This window comes from Littorina saxatilis, linkage group LG12 (genome assembly GCF_037325665.1).
Source record: "Littorina saxatilis isolate snail1 linkage group LG12, US_GU_Lsax_2.0, whole genome shotgun sequence".
NCBI lineage: Eukaryota > Metazoa > Mollusca > Gastropoda > Littorinimorpha > Littorinidae > Littorina > Littorina saxatilis.
In genome coordinates, this window is record NC_090256.1 from 27072432 (window position 1) to 27090025 (window position 17594).

The window sequence follows — 17594 nt, forward strand, 5'->3', positions numbered from 1 at the left end:
CCACTAACATTACCTGCCACACCCCCCTCCCCCCCTCACATCCTGTCATCAGTTGTGAAGTTGGGAATTTTACGGTGACATCATGCACTCTCCATGCCTTTGTTCCCTGCCCTGGACTTAACAAGAGACTGTGATAACATTGTTTACTTTTTTAATTAAATTAATTAACCCATGTCCGTGTGAGATTGGCATCAGTGGTGTTGTCCTTGTGTTGACCCAGACCTGACCATTTTGATTTGACCAGTCCCCTGATCGTAACACACATTGGATGGTGAACACAGCCAATAAACCCTTCCACAGAAAACATGATTGCAGTGTTTTGTGTGCTTAGAATTGGGTGAATGAGTATAAATGAGCTGTGTGTGTGTGTGTGTGTGTGTGTGTGTGTGTGTATGTGTATGTGTGTATGTATGTGTGTGTGTGTGTGTAGTGTGTGTGTGTGTGTGTGTGTGTGTGTGTGTGTGTGTGTGTGTGTGTGTGCTTGCGTTTCAAGTGTGCTTGCTAGTGTGTATGCGTGCACGTGTATGTGTTTTGTATGTGTGTGTGTGTGCACGCACTCACGTATGTGTTAGTGTGTGTGTGTTAAATAAAACGACCAGGTTTTAATCAGAGCTACAAAGCTTTTTAAAAATTTAATTATTTATTTTTACATGGAACTAAGTAAATTTTAAGGGGATTATTGTCCGTCAGGACTTAATTGCCTATATTGGACATGAATTGGTGTATACGATTCGAGTTTTACGTGACGCCCTCACGGCTTTTTGATGTATGCGTGTTTAGGTGCTATCAGCCATCTGCACTTTATGGTAGAATGACCAAGATCTTTAACGTGCCATTGTGGTGACACGGGGGTGGGAGATGGATACCGTCTCTGGGTCTGCACATAAAGTTGACCCGTGTCCGTCCCGGCCCGGATTCGAACCAGCGACCTCTCGATCACAAGTCCAGTGCTCTATTACATGGAACTGCACCAGACTTCCTCTTTCAATTTACTGCTTATTTGCAGGCTCTATGGTGTGGAACTTGATATTATCAGAGACATAGATACATAGATAGAAGACTGTATGTATGTATGACTCTGATATTATCGAGTTTACTGTTAGAAGCGTTTCACCTGATATGCTTTTTCTTGAAAATATTTTTTATACGAACAATCAAAAGAAATATTTAATTACTTACGTCCTTTACCCCTAGCGGAGCAGAGGCCATTGATTTAGATCAACATGACAAATTCCACGGGGAGTTCATGTTATGGTTAGTACTGACAGACCGGACTGCGAAAGCTTTACTGGCGCCAGAAAAGGGGAGTAAGAACGCATGACATGACGTATTTAAATTGTTGCTTCCCTTCGGGCCATTGTTGAACACGAGCGCTTACCCACTCGCACAACTGAGGACTTGCGCGAAGCAGGAAGTCCAATACAAGGGTGGGGTAGTGCCACAGTGATATAGAATATCTGCACATGCACAAACGAACACAGACAGACACACTGTGACACACACACACAAGAACACTGACTGATACTGAACAGAAGCACACACCGTCACACACACACACACAAGAACACTGATACTGAACAGAAGCACACACCGTCACACACACACGCTTGATTACACACACAGACCCACACACACACTGACACGCACGAAATCACGCGCAAGCATCCACACACACACACACACACACACACACACACACACACGGGGCATTTCCCAATGTTTCACCAGTCTCAGTGTTCCCTCACGGTATATTTTATTTTTCTCCTCTAACATAACCTTATAGTCGGCGAAAGCTTACACATGGTCAAACCGTCAGCAAAACCCCTCTTGGACACTGTATGAGTGGACAGTGCAGCATTATTACGTGAAACAAGCATACCTGTACAGCATTTTGGAAAATAAAGCAACATTTTATGTTTAATAAAAGCATTATTTTCGGGGAAAGCTTTTTCATTCTTACGCGGTTTTTTTCACAAAGGTACTGACATTCATAACATTACTTTGTCGTTGTTTGACAATACACTAAAACTCACAAAAGACAGACGTGACAAATAGACAGACAGACAGACAGGCAGACGCACGCACGCACGCACACAAACACACGAACAAACAAACAAACAAACAAACAAAACACACACACAAAGTTATATTATGCAGACTGATACACAAGCCGATTAACCGCTTAGCAGAATAATGATAAATAAAAATAATATTCATGCTGTTCACAAAGCTATCTTTCATCATATTTTCATACATTTTGAAGGGTAATTTTTATGCTGAAGATCGAACGTTTCCAACAATAAACAGAAATACCATAACAACCACTAAGAAGCCCGTTGCAACTACCAAAGAACCAAGGAAGTGTGATATAGTCTGCCAAAGTCGGCGCTGAGCTACGCGGTCGAATGTGGGCAGAATAGCGCAATAGCCGGGTCGGTGTTCCGTGTGGAAGGTTCGGGGTTCGAATCCCGGCTGGGATAAGGGTGGAGATTTGTCCGATCTGCCAGGTCAACTTATGTATTGCCTTATACCCTTTCGTGTGAACACGCAAGCAATAGACCAAGGATGCGCAGAAAAGACGCTGAGATACGTGTCTGAGTTGTGTGGGTTACAGAAACCGGACAATACTAAGGCGCATCTCCGGAAAACGGAATATGGCTGCCTAAATGGTAGGGGAAAACCACCATACGCGTTAAAGCTTACTCGCGCAGAACACGAGTGTACCTCGGAATTGCAGCCCACACACGAGAAGAATTAGAATAAGAAGTGGGCAGTTACACATTGTAATCCGTCCTGGACGTCGAAACCAATGCTCATTAGTTAGTACTCTTCTTTTAGAGCTTTAAAGAATGCTGGTCTTAATAGAATGAAGGTATTTTCACTTTCAATCCACCCGCTTTGCTTACGAAAAGACAAGTAGGCACGTTTTAAGCATTGCAGAGCTTTGGGGGAGGGGGAGGGGTGACCGAACAAAGCACACAGAGAACCTTGCGGTTTACGCAGGTTATAATCGGTTTTTCGATAACGAACGCATGGCGTCTTGATTGTACATAATCAATTCAAATTCACAGTATTGACAGTCAGCCTCTCACTTTATTATTACATTTAGTCAAGTTTTGACTAAATGTTTTAACGTAGAGGGGGGAATCGAGACGAGGGTCGTGGTGTATGTGTGTGTGTGTGTGTGTGTGTGTGTGTGTAGAGCGATTCAGAGAAAACTACTGGACCGTTATCTTCATGAAACTTGACATGAGAGATCCTGAGTATGGTATCTCCAGAGGTTTTTTTAATTTTTTTGATAAATGTCTTTGATGACGTCATATCCGGCTTTTTGTGAAAGTTGAGGCGGCACTGTCACGCTTTCATTTTTCAACCAAATTGGTTGAAATTTTGGTCAAGTAATCTTCGACGAAGCCCGGACTTTGGTATTGCATTTCAGCTTGGAGGCTTACAAATTAATTAATGAGTTTGCTCATTAAAGTTGTCATTAAAATCGATTTTTCGCAAACAGATTTAAAATTGATTGTATCGTATTCTTCATCACATTCTGAATCTAAAAATATATACATATGTCATGTTTACTCTTAAAATGTGATCACAATTAACGAAAATAGATTAATTAGTCTTACGATTAAAATTTAAGAAATCGATCCAAAAATGATTTCATCTTATTCTTTATCATTTCCTGATTCCAAAAACATATAGATATGATAGGTTGTATTCAAAATAAGCTCAGAAAGTTAACAAGAATACAGAAAAGCGCGCTTTCCTGCTTAGCACAATACGCCACCGCGCTAATCTGGCATGTCAATATCACTACGTTTTGCACGTGGAAGGTGAGCGATTTCCTTCACGCGGGGATTGACGAAGCTGTACTGTCTTGGTGAACAAATACAGTGCGTTCAGTTTCAGCTTGACTAAATGTAGTAATTTCGCCTTACGCGACTTGTAACTATACTTGTTAATGATTACGTAGCAGGCCGATCAATGAAATAAAATAAAATACTGAGGCGCAGATTGCAAATTCAAGATTACTTTGGCTTGCAAAATAAATGGTCCCAGAATATGCCAATAGATTCTTCGCTTTCCTGGCTGACTTGAATTATACAGAAACACTTGCACGTCGTATTTGTCGGACCATACCGAAGCAGTTTGTATTCTCCCACAAGCCATTTTCTTCTTTACACTCGGCCAGGGTCACCTCTACCTCAAGCTCACAGATCCAAGGTCAAAATATCATTCCATATTCAAAACAAGACAGTTATACAGCATCTTCTCTTCCTGTCCTTACTTTCAAACACCAAGGCACTTCTGACACTCCCGAACTCGGTTCCTGCTTTCAGTGACAAGGTAAGCAACCTGAACAGTTCGCGCAGAAATAAACTCATGCTTTCAGGTTCACAACAGTTCGGGCATCGATCTTCCATGGCCAAATTCTATCTCATCCTCGGAACCGTCGATTTTGTGTTCCAACGACGATCTCAATCAGCAGGGCCAAGACAGGTCATGTTCCCATGAAAGCCACACTGTACTAGAAGTAGTACTCGCATCTTTGAATCTTGTCCCTTCGATCACGATTGTTTTTCAAGCAGGTTGATTCTTGGACACAGACGAAGAGCCGGAAGTGGAACTGTCTCCCTTGCAGGTCAGGGGGCTGCTTTCATCGCTCGTCCACCGCTCTCTGGAATTCAGCAGAATGATCTTGGCAGGGACCCCTCCTCCCGTTCCGTTGCCCACTTGTACCAACAAAGGCCCCTCTCCTGCACCATCCCCCCCATCGCTGCCTTTCACTCTGCTGCCGCAATCCGAAGACACACTCCCGATGCTTGGTGAGTGACTGAGGTTGTGACTGTGCAACGGCAGAGACCCTGAGCTGTGCTTAATACACAAGGGATGCCTCTCTCCCAAAGATGACACGTTTCCAGGGCTGGACGCGGTGTCTTGCTTCGTTGTATTCGGCTTACGATAACTGCTCCGCGAGCATTTAGACATGGTGTCCATTCTCCAGGAAGCCTTGGTAGGGCGTGTGGGATTGGGCGAACTGGTATCACGTGACACCTGACGAAACGTGGATCCAGCCAATGAGCGGTTGAGATACTTGCTGTCCTCACGCCGAGATCTGTGACGTCGCCACATTCGTCGTAGCTCGGAGTGAACCTGAAATGGAGAAACAATGGAATACAATTATCAGCCTGGTCAACAAAAATACCAAATAAACAGAAAGGAAAACATTTTAAGAGGAAAATACCTTCCTTCTTGATTAAACAATCACGAAAACTACTACCATTCTATTCAGGCTTTAAGCTGGGACAATTCACAGACTGATACACAAGTCAGTTACAAACGTTCTTCAGGGAGAAGTCAATACAGAAAGTATCCAGGCTATATATTTTGGGTATGTCTCCAGGTTGACGAGGCAAAATTAATTCCGTAAACTATTCCCAGTCTGAACAGTAAGTAGCCTGGATGATATTTTGTTGGTATTTGTCCAAGAGGCATGATGCTCTTATCCCATGCACATGCCTTTAGACAGATTTTTTTGTTAGTTTGTTTGCTTAACGCCCAGCCGACCACGAAGGGCCATATCAGGGCGGTGCTGCTTTGACATATAACGTGCGCCACACACAAGACAGAAGTCGCAGCACAGGCTTCATGTCTCACCCAGTCACATTATTCTGACACCGGACCAACCAGTCCTAGCACTAACCCGATAATGCCGGACGCCAGGCGGAGCAGCCACTAGATTGCCAATTTTAAAGTCTTAGGTATGACCCGGCCGGGGTTCGAACCCACGACCTCCTGATCACGGGGCGGACGCCTTACCACTGGGCCACCGTGCCGGTCTTTAGACAGATGAGTAGTGGTGTCCATGATCGCTTACATAAGATCAGAAAGAAGGGATGGGCATGTAGAGAATGTGATACGTCTGTAATGCCTATCTCTGATTTAATATTTTATGTTGCTAACCAGCTTTGTTGTTTACCGGATTAATGGTTTGTCATGTTGCTTTTAATTTATTCCGTTGACACTTTATTTATGCCCGACCGTGTGTTTCAGTGCCAATGACACTGAGCCTAAGTCTGTTAAAGTTTATTACGGCAACGTTTAAAGCAAATTCTTGGTCTCACCGAGCTATTCTCCATTAAAAATAAAAAAATAAAAAATTCTACATTAAGTATCTCCAACAGAGACATATTCTTTAAGAACCATCTAGCTCTGAACATGGAACTCTTCACCCTTTTCTTAAAAAAAGCTACGGTCATTGACACAACAAACTATAATTACATCTAATTTTAATCCCAACCCTAGGCCTCCGCCCCTTTCTTATCTCATCCAACACACACACACAGTCTTAGGTAAGAGCAACTGAAGTGTTCTTTTCTATCTAGGAGTCATTTTGATCGTGTAATTGCAGCAAGATAGAGGCACTGCTGTGTTTATACGACAGCCTGTCAAAACAAGGCGTTATCGGCACACATCTGTCACTGACGGACTGATAACCAATTATACGCAGAATTGAATACTTCTCTTTTTCGTGTTTTGAAAGATACGAGTAATGGAGAAGAGATACTTTGATTATATGGAAGTCACGTTTGCTTACATGGGTCAATGCAGAGGTTGAGAGAGAGACTGAGAGAGACTGAGAGAGACTGAGAGAGAGAGAGAGAGAGAGAGAGAGAGAGAGAGAGAGAGAGAGAGAGAGAGAGAGAGAGAGAGAGAGAGAGAGAGAGGATAATGATGGACCTTTATTTTTAGGATAGAGGTTCAAGGCTACGCCTTTTCTTACAACCTGTCCTTACATCTAATACAAAATTCAAATAAACAAGTAGAACCTAAAACGGACAAATAAGCAAACAAACATGTGTATGTATGTGCACGTGTGCACATGTATGTGTGTGTGCGAGCGTGCGTGTGTATGGATATGTGTGCACGTGTTTGTATGTGAGCGCGCGCGCGCGCGCGTGTGTGTGTGTGTGTGTGTGTGTGTGTGTGTAGGTGTGCGTGTGTGTGTCAGTCTGAATGAACGCGCGTAAGTATGTGCCGAATGCTATATGCGCTTGAAAAGGTATGCAGTTACAGCAGCGTTTGTTTGTGTGTAGTCACAGCACTGATTGTAAATATTTTGATCTTAAAAAAATGATGTAAAGGAAAAACAAACATTAGAACTGACAGGAATACTTACGTCTTCATTGAGGAAGCAGAACAACAGCGCAAGAATGAAGCCCTGAAAGAACAGAGAGACATTTCTTTACGACCAGCCGAGAACTCTTCTTACAATAACATTTAACACGATAAAGTCGATCCTGCAATGCGCACAAACGCATACATACACATAGACACACATAGACACACATAGACACAGACACACAGACACAGACACACAGACACAGACACAGACACAGACACAGACACACACACACACACACACACACACACACACACACACACACACACACACACACACACACACACATACCGTAAACTACCTTGTATACGCCAGGTATCGAGTAAACGCCCACCCCCTACTTTTGGTCAAATTCTGCGCACAGGGTACAATACCTAGTAAACGCCCACCCCCCATTTTCGTCATTAGAGTACAGGGAAATGAACAAAGATTTTTCAGTCTGCTGGTGTTTTTTTGGGATAAATTTCCTTGGAAATGTTTCGCGCGGAAGAGATTTCAGTGTGACAAGATCCCGTCGCTCATAAACATGTTTTCCCCTCATTGGGAGACAAACTGACAACAAATTATCTTTCAGTTTTAGAGACAAACGTGACTTTTCATTTTACACTTGATTGTGATAGTTGTTTATTCGCTTAAAACTGATTCTGATAGCGGTTTGTTCAGCGCAGACTTGGATTAAATCTTTTCCAGTAAGCATTATCTTTTAAAGTTATAAACTTGGTCACAGATAATAAGGTGGCAAGATTTCCTTCGTGGTTTGCTTGCAGAATTCCTTATATATATATGTATGTGTGTGTGTGTGTGTGTGTGTGTGTTTGTGTGTGTGTGTGTGTGTGTGTGTGTTGGTGTGAGTGTGTGTGTTTGTGTGTGTGTGTGTGCGTGTGTGTCACTGAGATAGGACAGTTTTGTGCATTTGAACACTTCCATGCCAAGCGACCAAAATATCGTTATTCTGGCAAAGAAACCGCTCCTGCAAAGGGTTTAGTACCTAGTAAACGCCCACCCCTAACTGTTGGGTAAAATTGGTGCTTAGGGGGTGGTGGGCGTATACAAGGTAGTTTACGGTACTTGCACGCGCAAGCACTTTGGGAACAGCTCACTACAAATGACATTCTACATTCTCTGTCAACAAATACAATTATAGGAGCATAACAAAAATAAGGCGGACATCATAATCATAATGACAGCAATTTTAAAGCTGAACAAATGTAAAAGAATAGTGTGTCTTGGCAAATTGTATTGCATAAAATAGCCTATGATCAACGTTGACCTGGAAATGTCTCTTGAGGATATTAACACACACAAGACAAAACATGTAATGAGGCCCATTAGATGTAACTTACAAAACAACAAAGCACATTTTCAAACTTTTTGAAGGTTTCGAAATGCTCTCGTTTTACGTCTAAATTATGTCGTTTGAATTGGTATTTTCCATTAAAGGCATTAGTGGGCTATTACGAAAGAAGCTGCTTTTTGATTTGCAAGCATTCAAGAATCTGAAAACCCCAAAAGGTTATTTTCAGAGCGTCCAAGTAATATGAATTTACTCTTATATGGATCAAATAATGTGTTGTTGGATTTTGTTTGTGCAATGAGTGCAATGTATAAAAAAAATTAAAAAAAATCTGCGGTTGGCGTACTCAAAAAAGAAGAAAGTAAGCGCGCTTAATATAGACAATAAACGTAAGGCAGAGTTAGGTGTGTTTTGCTTTGTTTGTTGTTAACATAAAGAGATCGTTTTACACTTTCCGACTCTGTGTAAGACACACATCTCGCAATACACTGTCCGCTGCTGAGAAAGTACAGTATACTTTTGTGTTTATGGTGTGTGTGTGTATGTGTGTGTGTGTGTGTGTGTGTGTGTGTGTGTGTGTGTGTGTGTGTGTGTGTGTGTGTGTGTGTGTGTGTGTGTAAGTGAGCATGTGGGTGTGGGTGTGTGTGTGTGTGCGTACGTACATGCCTGAGTGAGGGCTTGGATTCGAAGCCCGTGTTTGTGTGTGTGTGTGTGTGTGTGTGTGTGTGTGTGTGTGTGTGTGTGTGTGTGCGTGTGTGTGTGTGTGTGTGTATGTGCGTGTGTGTGTGCATGCGTGTGCACCCTAGCGTGTGTTTGTGTGTGTGTGTTTACCTGGAAGGAGTTGTAGCCCATCTCTATGTAGAGGTAGACCACGTTGAACTCGCCGTCATCCACCTCGGAGGGGAAGGCGACGAACAGCACGATGTACATGATGCCAAACAGCGGGATCAACACCAGGATGAACTTAGCAAATTTTCTGAAAGAAATGAAAACAAAATCATTTATAAATTTATTTTTTAAGAAACCTGTAAGCACAATCAACACTATAGGATGAATTTGGCGATTGTTTTCAAAAAAACAATTTAAATTTTTTTTTATTTTAGGAAACCCATTACAACATAAAAACTAGTATGAACACCCATACGTTTATATGACACAAACGCACACAAATCCTTGCAGGCAGAAAGAGAAAAGGGGCATCAAACTGCCGAGTATGGACGAATGCGTACTATAACAAACAAAGATAATGACAAAACAACTCCTCGTGTTGTCTGGAACCAAGGCAAAATCAACATTTGCTTTCCATCTCCAGCAGTCAGACAACAACAGACAGACAGACATACAGACATACAGACATACAGACATACAGACATACAAACAGACAGACAGACAGACAGACAGACAGACAAACAGACAGACAGACAGACAGACGCATACGAACAAGACGCAAACCGTGAAAAGTGTTTTTAAAGTTGTTTTTGCCTTTCTAGTAAATTTCCTGAGATCAACACCTTGACTTATATTTGACCTGGCCATCAGAAGCAGCAATGTTATATTTTCACTCTTGCGCTGTAAATCTTCCTAGACATTATGGATAGCTCAAAACCCCTAGCCTACGCATACGCGTCGTAAATCAGGATAATATACTGCAGTCTATAAAATACTCGTGAATACAACCTCCCTACTCCCCCACCCCCACGCCTTCCTCCTCCATAAATCCCTAGCTGCTTCTTCCCACATCCCAACAACATAACCTGTTCAGAACCTCACCAGCTCAAAATACGAGCCACGTAATCTGATTTCAGGTTTCGTCCTTTCCCAGTTTTTTTAACTTGATCTCCTGATACGAAACCTCTCAGAAACCCACCCCCTCCCCCTGAAATACGAGAAACATTTCTTCGCGATTGGCATCACCTGCCTCATACGTTAAAATGGTGCAAATATTCAGGCAACTGGATTTGAAAATAACTTAACTTCCTTCAATGTTAAAGGCACATTCCCCTTCTCGTGCCAAGTGAGGATGGTGCGGTGGATTACCACGTAGAGGTAGAGATGTGTGCTATTTGATCCATTAAACCATGGTTATAACAAGTACACTAAGGCTGCTGGTAGTATATTAAGGCTACTTTCTACTCACTCCACCCTATGAGCATGTAGGGCCTGACACCGTAGCGCTCAGTGATGATGGTGCGGTGAATGAGCATGTAGTTCAGCTCGCCGTCTCAGATTTGACCAGGCTTTTTGCATGGGATAAGACAATCCCTCCACTTGGACAGATACCAACATTGAACAGCCTGGGCGCATTTTGTGCACAGTTTTTGTTTTTTGTGTTGATGAATTTATTTCGTACAAGTCACTAATGGAGGATCTTATTCCATGTAAAAGCCCCGTCAGATTTGAGATGTTGAGCCGAACTGTTTTCACAAGAAGGAGTGATCATTTACAGACCGGTTGCGTCACCACACGCTTCCCAGGCTTTTACATACGACGATAGCATCCTTCCACTCGAACACATGCCCACATTTTCCAGTCTGCCTGTTTCCGCTGTGGAACGGGCCTTTTTTACTACATTAATTTCGCATATTACTGTTTGTGTCAGTCAACACAATTAATTCTGCAACAAGAATTATTACTCTACACAAAAATCGGACAGGCTGCAGAGCTGTGTACTCAAGTTATGTCAAAATGGAAGTATACTCTTATTAAAGGTAAATCATAAATGAATATCGACAGGTCTGTGTAGGTATTATCGCCTACACGGTCAGGCAGGTGCTCTTAACTTACCAAATGAATAATCTATGCATTGTTTTAAGAATCTGAAACGGCAGAAAGATATCTACGCAGCATTACCTGCCATATCTGTGAAACGATACAAGCAGTATGGCAAAAAAGAGTCCACATTAAAGATGCCTACCTGCTGGTAAGATGGTCACAGTTGAACCAGAGACTGATCACATCTAACGCACACTTATCTAAGTATTTTATTGCCTGTTTTTTTCCACTATAAAGACCATCGGGTTGATGTACTTGTGAATGTCTTGTTCTATCAACAATCAAAAGTTCCAATGACTAATATTCTTGTGTTTTGATTCTTGATTCCGGAACGTTCGCGGTCTAATCTGTTTGGGGATTTCTTCTCACCAAAGAGCTTTAATAGGTGTGCTAAATGCATCCGTTCGTATGGTCATAACTAAACCAGAAATCAACAACCTGCTTGCTTTCTGTGCAGGAAAAAAAACAAAAAAAGTCGCGTAAGGCGAAAATACAATATTTAGTCAAGTAGCTGTCGAACTCACAGAATGAAACTGAACGCAATGCCATTTTTCAGCAAGACCGTATACTCGTAGCATCGTCAGTCCACCGCTCATGCCAAAGGCAGTGAAATTGACAAGAAGAGCGGGGTAGTAGTTGCGCTAAGAAGGATAGCACGCTTTTCTGTACCTCTCTTTGTTTTAACTTTCTGAGCGTGTTTATAATCCAAACATATCATATCTATATGTTTTTGGAATCAGGAACCGACAAGGAATAAGATATTTAATTTTGATAATAATTTTTATATATTTAATTTTCAGAGCTTGTTTTTAATCCAAATATAACATATTTATATGTTTTTGGAATCAGATAATGATGGAGAATAAGATGAACGTAAATTTGGATCGTTTTATTAATTTTTATTTTTTTTTTACAATTTTCAGATTTTTAATGACCAAAGTCATTAATTAATTTTTAAGCCACCAAGCTGAAATGCAATACCGAAGTCCGGGCTTCGTCGAAGATTACTTGACCAAAATTTCAACCAATTTGGTTGAAAAATGAGGGCGTGACAGTGCCGCCTCAACTTTCACGAAAAGCCGGATATGACGTCATCAAAGACATTTATGAAAAAAATGAAAAAAACGTTCGGGGATTTCATACCCAGGAACTCTCATGTCAAATTTCATAAAGATCGGTCCAGTAGTTTAGTCTGAATCGCTCTACACACACACACACACACACACACACACACACACACACACACACACGCACACACACACACACGCACACACGCACATACACCACGACCCTCGTTTCGATTCCCCCTCGATGTTAAAATATTTAGTCAAAACTTGACTAAATATAAAAAAGAACAAGAAGAGCAAACGCTCGATCGAGTCACTTTCGCAGTTCTGAATATTATATGAGGCATCAGATGGACAGGAAGAAATTGCTATTCACAACACAATGAGTCACGTTCACATAAAATTTGAGCCCGGTCACTTTTATAGTTTCCGAGAAAAGCCCAACGTTAAGTTGTGTGTTGCCGAACAGAAAAGGCTAGTTATCTCCCTTGTTTTTCTGATAACGTTCGTAAAAGGTGTAAAGGATTGATTCTTTTAGCTCATTAGAACACGCGAGTGCCGAGACTATTAGATAATCACGTCACGCGGGTCCGAGATTACCAAGACTACCTACGTCAGAAAGATGTACGTCATTTCTTTCAGCCACAATTCTTTCTTTTATTGTAGATTTCGAAGGAAAAGAAATGTCGTGTCTGATCTAATTATTTCAATTGTAAAGGTTCTTAGCGACGAATTGTTTATAATACAACCAAGTGTGTACATCGCTAAGCAACTACGTAGATACAGAAACGCCGGAAGTAGAAGAACAGGCGTTAAGATCAACAGACCAGGCAAGGCGGAGAGCTCCAGTTTCTCACCATTAACCAGACGTATTAACGCTGCAGAGAAGGAAGCCATTAAACCAGCCATTTCGCCGTCTTGGAGGGTAACTAGTTGTTAGTTTGTTAGTGGATTTCGATCAAGAACGAACCAGATGACATCATATTCATTTGTCGCAGAGAATGCGTGTAGATGTGTTCTTTCTTCAATTAGTTTTGTCGTAGAATTAGTAGGATGAATATTGATAGGGTTGTCATTTAGGGAATGTCTGATATTTAACAGCTTCTACGTTTGATCGCAGGTTCGTATACGGGAAGACGAATCAGGCAAGACATCATCAACAGAGCTGCGTTCTAGAAGAGTCATCCACGTCATCGTCATCATCAAGTTCATCGTCGTCATGGTTCCTGTAAACATTGGTCATCATCGAAGGTCGAGAATTTTCTGCAGACTGTGATCGTCTAATGTGAATGGATCCATCGTCGTCATTTAATTAAGGAAGTATTCATTATATTTGTTTCATCACCTCCAAATTTCTAAAGAACTTTTATCGTCGTCCTTGGAATTGCAATGACTGAATGAGCCACGTTTCCGGAAAATGATCGATTTCATATCAACGAACAATAACCATAATTAAATTATTGTGAAGTGAAGAATTAAATCTAAGATATTAATGTATAACCTGAGTCAACTTTGTGCAAGACCGGGAAGCAGTTAAGAAATTATAATTCATGCTGTGGATTTCTGTTCTAAATTTCCTTGAACAAATTCAACCGATAGCTGAATTGTAATTGTAGTAAAAATATGGGATTTTAGTCTTAAGAAAGAAAAATCCGCATAACAAAAGGCTACAGATGTAAATACTTTGATGTAAAGAATAATCCTGCAAAGTTTCAATCACATCCGATGAACTTTGTCAAAGATATAAAATGTCTAATTTTTCCTTTGACGCTGACCTGTGACCTTGAAAAAGGTCAAAGGTCAACGAAACCATCGTTAAAGTGTAGAGGTCATTGGAGGTCACGACTAAACAAAATATGAGCCCGATCGCTTTGATAGTTTCCGAGAAAAGTCCAACGTTAAGGTGGTGTCTACGGACGGCCGGCCGGACGGCCGGCCGGACGGCCGGCCGGACAGACTAACACTGACCGATTACATAGAGTCACTTTTTCTCAAGTGACTCAAAAAAACAAGTCGCGTAAGGCGAAATTACTACATTTAGTCAAGCTGTCGAACTAACAGAATGAAACTGAACTCACTGCATTTTTACAGCAAGAGCGTATACTCGTAGACTGTTTAAACTGGCCAATTGATTTTGTTAATTTGATATTATCTGGTAGAGAATTCCATGTTCGGGTAGTGCTGGTAACAAATGACTTATTATACAATGCCATTCTTAATCTATCAATCAATCTCTCTCAGTAGGTTTTATGTTTATCTTATTTCATTGTTCATCAATGTACGTTGTAATGTACAAGTTGTTTCGTTAATCGATTGCATTTGTGTTGGAAAAGAAAAAATTAAGAGCAGCCATACGATTACAATCTTAGACGGGCGCAGTGGCCTAGTGGTTAGACGCCGGCCTCCCAAGCGAAAGATCGTGGGTTGGAATTCCGACCGCTGCCGCCTGGTGGGTTAAGGGTGGATATTTTTCCGATCTCCAAGGTCAACTTATGTGCAGACCTGCCAGTGCCTTGTCCCCCTTCGTGCGTACACGCAAGCACAAGACCAAGTGCGCACGGACAAGATCCTGTAATCCATGTCAGAGTTCGGTGGGTAATAGAAACACGAATATAAACAGCATGCTTCCTCCGAAAGCGGCGTATGGCTGCCTGAATGGCGGGGTTTGTTTGTTTGTTTATTTGTTGCTTAACGTCCAGCCGACTACGCAGAGCCATATCAGGACGAGGAAGGGGGGGATGAAGGGGGCCACTTGTCAAGCGATTCCTGTTTACAAATGCACTAACCCATTACTTGTGTCCCAGCAGGCTTTAGTAAAACTAAATTAATACCTACTGGAAGATTACCAGTTTCCAGTATGTTAAAATAGGCTTAACCTATCTACTGCTGGACTTACATCAGAACACTAACAGATTAAACTATACATGAATCGCGAGACAAGCGGCAAGAGAAGAGATTTTTGGAAAAAATACAGGTGAATGAGCAAGAAGGCAGAAAAAAGAAAAGAATTCATGAAGAAAAAGAGAGCATGACAGGAAAGAGGAACCAAAAATCTACCTAACAGCAAACTAGAAAGCTCCTGCGGTTCCAAAAACAGGAGGGGCCTTTAATTTCATAACCGCAGTGCCCCACTGCGGGAAAATGGCGGGGTAAAAACGGTCATACACGTAAAAATCCACTCGTGCACGTGGGAGTTTCAGCTCATGAACGCAGAAGAAGAAGAAGAAGAAGAAGAAGAAGAAGAAGAAGAAGAAGAAGAAGAAGAAGAAGAAGAAGAAGAAGAAGAAGAAGAAAATCTTAGGCTTTCAATGGATCTTCTTTCATCTTTCTTGTTTTAATATTATATCACTGTTCATCTTTGAAAACTGTGTTGCCAAATACAGATTAGAAGACCAGAATACGATACAAATCTTGTCTTTATTTAATTATCATTACTCAATCTTAATCTATCAATTCAATCTCTCTCCGTCCTTTCCTAACAGACTGCAGATGAAAGAAAACTTTAAACAACAATGAAATAAAAGAAAGGCCCTTTCAAGTAGCCATTCTTTTCGGGCCTATGGGCATTTTTTTAGATTCTGATTGATGAAACGCAAAACAGAAATCGACCCAGGTAGAATCGCTGACCTCAGGCGAGCAATAAAAAAACCTATTAAATCCGTTGTCCCAACTTCGATGATTTTTGTTCTCTCTCCACACGTGCCGGAGGGCAGAACATGTTCCAAATTCGCCAGACTGTGAGGCGCGTTTAAAACGTTTGCCAAAGATATCACATTTAAAATCTATTTTCGAGTAGTCTCTAAACTAAAAAAGATAAACCAAAAACAACTTAAAATAAAGTATTATCTCGAAACCTCATACACAGAACAGAGTCTCAATTTGCCAAATTATGAGGTGCGCTTATCGTATTTCGCAAATGATACCACATTTTGTTATTTTTGTTTTATCGCTAAAGTGTGCAAGATAAGCTTAATTCATCATTTTTGTTGATTCAAAACGTGCTGAATAGCACAACAGATTCCAAATTCGCGAGACTACAAGACGCGTTTAACTCGTTTCGGAAGCTCTATGAACATTATTTTTCTTCTTGCCAAAATGTGTTAGATAAGTCTACAACAACTTTTGTTCCGTTCTAAATAAAAGTATTAATAAATGTTTTGTATTGTCTATAACCCGGCTGTAACGTGTTACAAATTCGCCAGACAAAAAGACACGTTTAACTCATCCTACAATTTTTATATTTTAAAATTTTTTTTTATCGAAACCTGCAACATAGGCTAGTTCATACTGAGTTTCGTCAATTATATATTCATTTCACTTTTAATTTCGCAAGTGGCTATAAACTGTTTCAGAGAAACCTTGACCATCTATTATGTCTTCAAAGTTGCTTAATGGTCGGAGGCTACCGACTATGCGCGCGCTCACCATCGGCTCGCTTTCTTATCCCTGAAGGGGAGAAGTATGGCAAAAGTCAGCGAGCCACTTAAACTCAGTACTGGCTGGAAAGTTGGCACTTCGCTGTTCACATAACGACAATTTTCAACGAGGATTGCACAAGGTCGAATGAAACGTGACCCGCATGCCAGTGGTCAGCAATGTTTGTCCTGAGACGAGAGTCCAATCTTCACAGGGACAATGCAATAAGAAATAAAACGTCTGCCGCGTCGATTGCTATTTGCACAAAGAACTGACCACCGCTGGAGAAAGAGAGAGAAAGAGAGAGAAAGAGAAAGAGAGAGAGAGAGAGAGAGAGAGAGAGAGAGAGAGAGATTGAGAGAGAGACAGAGAGAATGAGAGAGAGAGAGAGAATGAGAGAGAGAGAGACAGAGAGAGAGAGAGGAGAGAGAGAGAGGGAGAGAGAGAGAGGGAGAGAGAGAGAGAGAGAAGAGAGAGAGAGAGAGAGAGAGAGAGAGAGAGAGAGGGAGATAGAGAAGATTACAAAACAAGTCGCGTAAGGCGAAAATACAATATTTAGTCAAGTAGCTGTCGAACTCACAGAATGAAACTGAACGCAATGCAACGCAGCAAGACCGTATACTCGTGGTCCACCGCTCACGGCATAGGCAGTGAAATTGACAAGAAGAGCGGGGTAGTGGTTACGCTATGCTGCATATAGCACGCTTTTCTGTACCTCTCTTCGTTTTAACTTTCTGAGCGTGTTTTTAATCCAAACATATCATATCTATATGTTTTTGGAATCAGGAACCGACAAGGAATAAGATGAAAGTGTTTTTAAAACGATTTCGAAAAAAAAAATTTGATAATAATTTTTATA

At 41.3% G+C, this 17594-nt stretch overlaps 1 protein-coding gene across 1 annotated transcript in view; it reads right to left on the reverse strand.

The window, feature by feature from the left end:
* Nucleotides 1–1730: 1730 nt before the first annotated feature.
* The window catches only part of LOC138981642 (secretin receptor-like), a 120685-nt gene continuing 104821 nt past the window's right edge, over nt 1731–17594 (reverse strand). The window contains exons 10-12 of the mRNA XM_070354635.1: nt 9312–9456; nt 7184–7225; nt 1731–5157 (exon numbers count right to left, since the gene is read on the reverse strand). Of these exons, the coding sequence (XP_070210736.1) occupies nt 4585–5157; nt 7184–7225; nt 9312–9456 (760 nt within the window). The 3' untranslated portion in view covers nt 1731–4584. The remainder of the gene's footprint in view (nt 5158–7183; nt 7226–9311; nt 9457–17594) is intronic.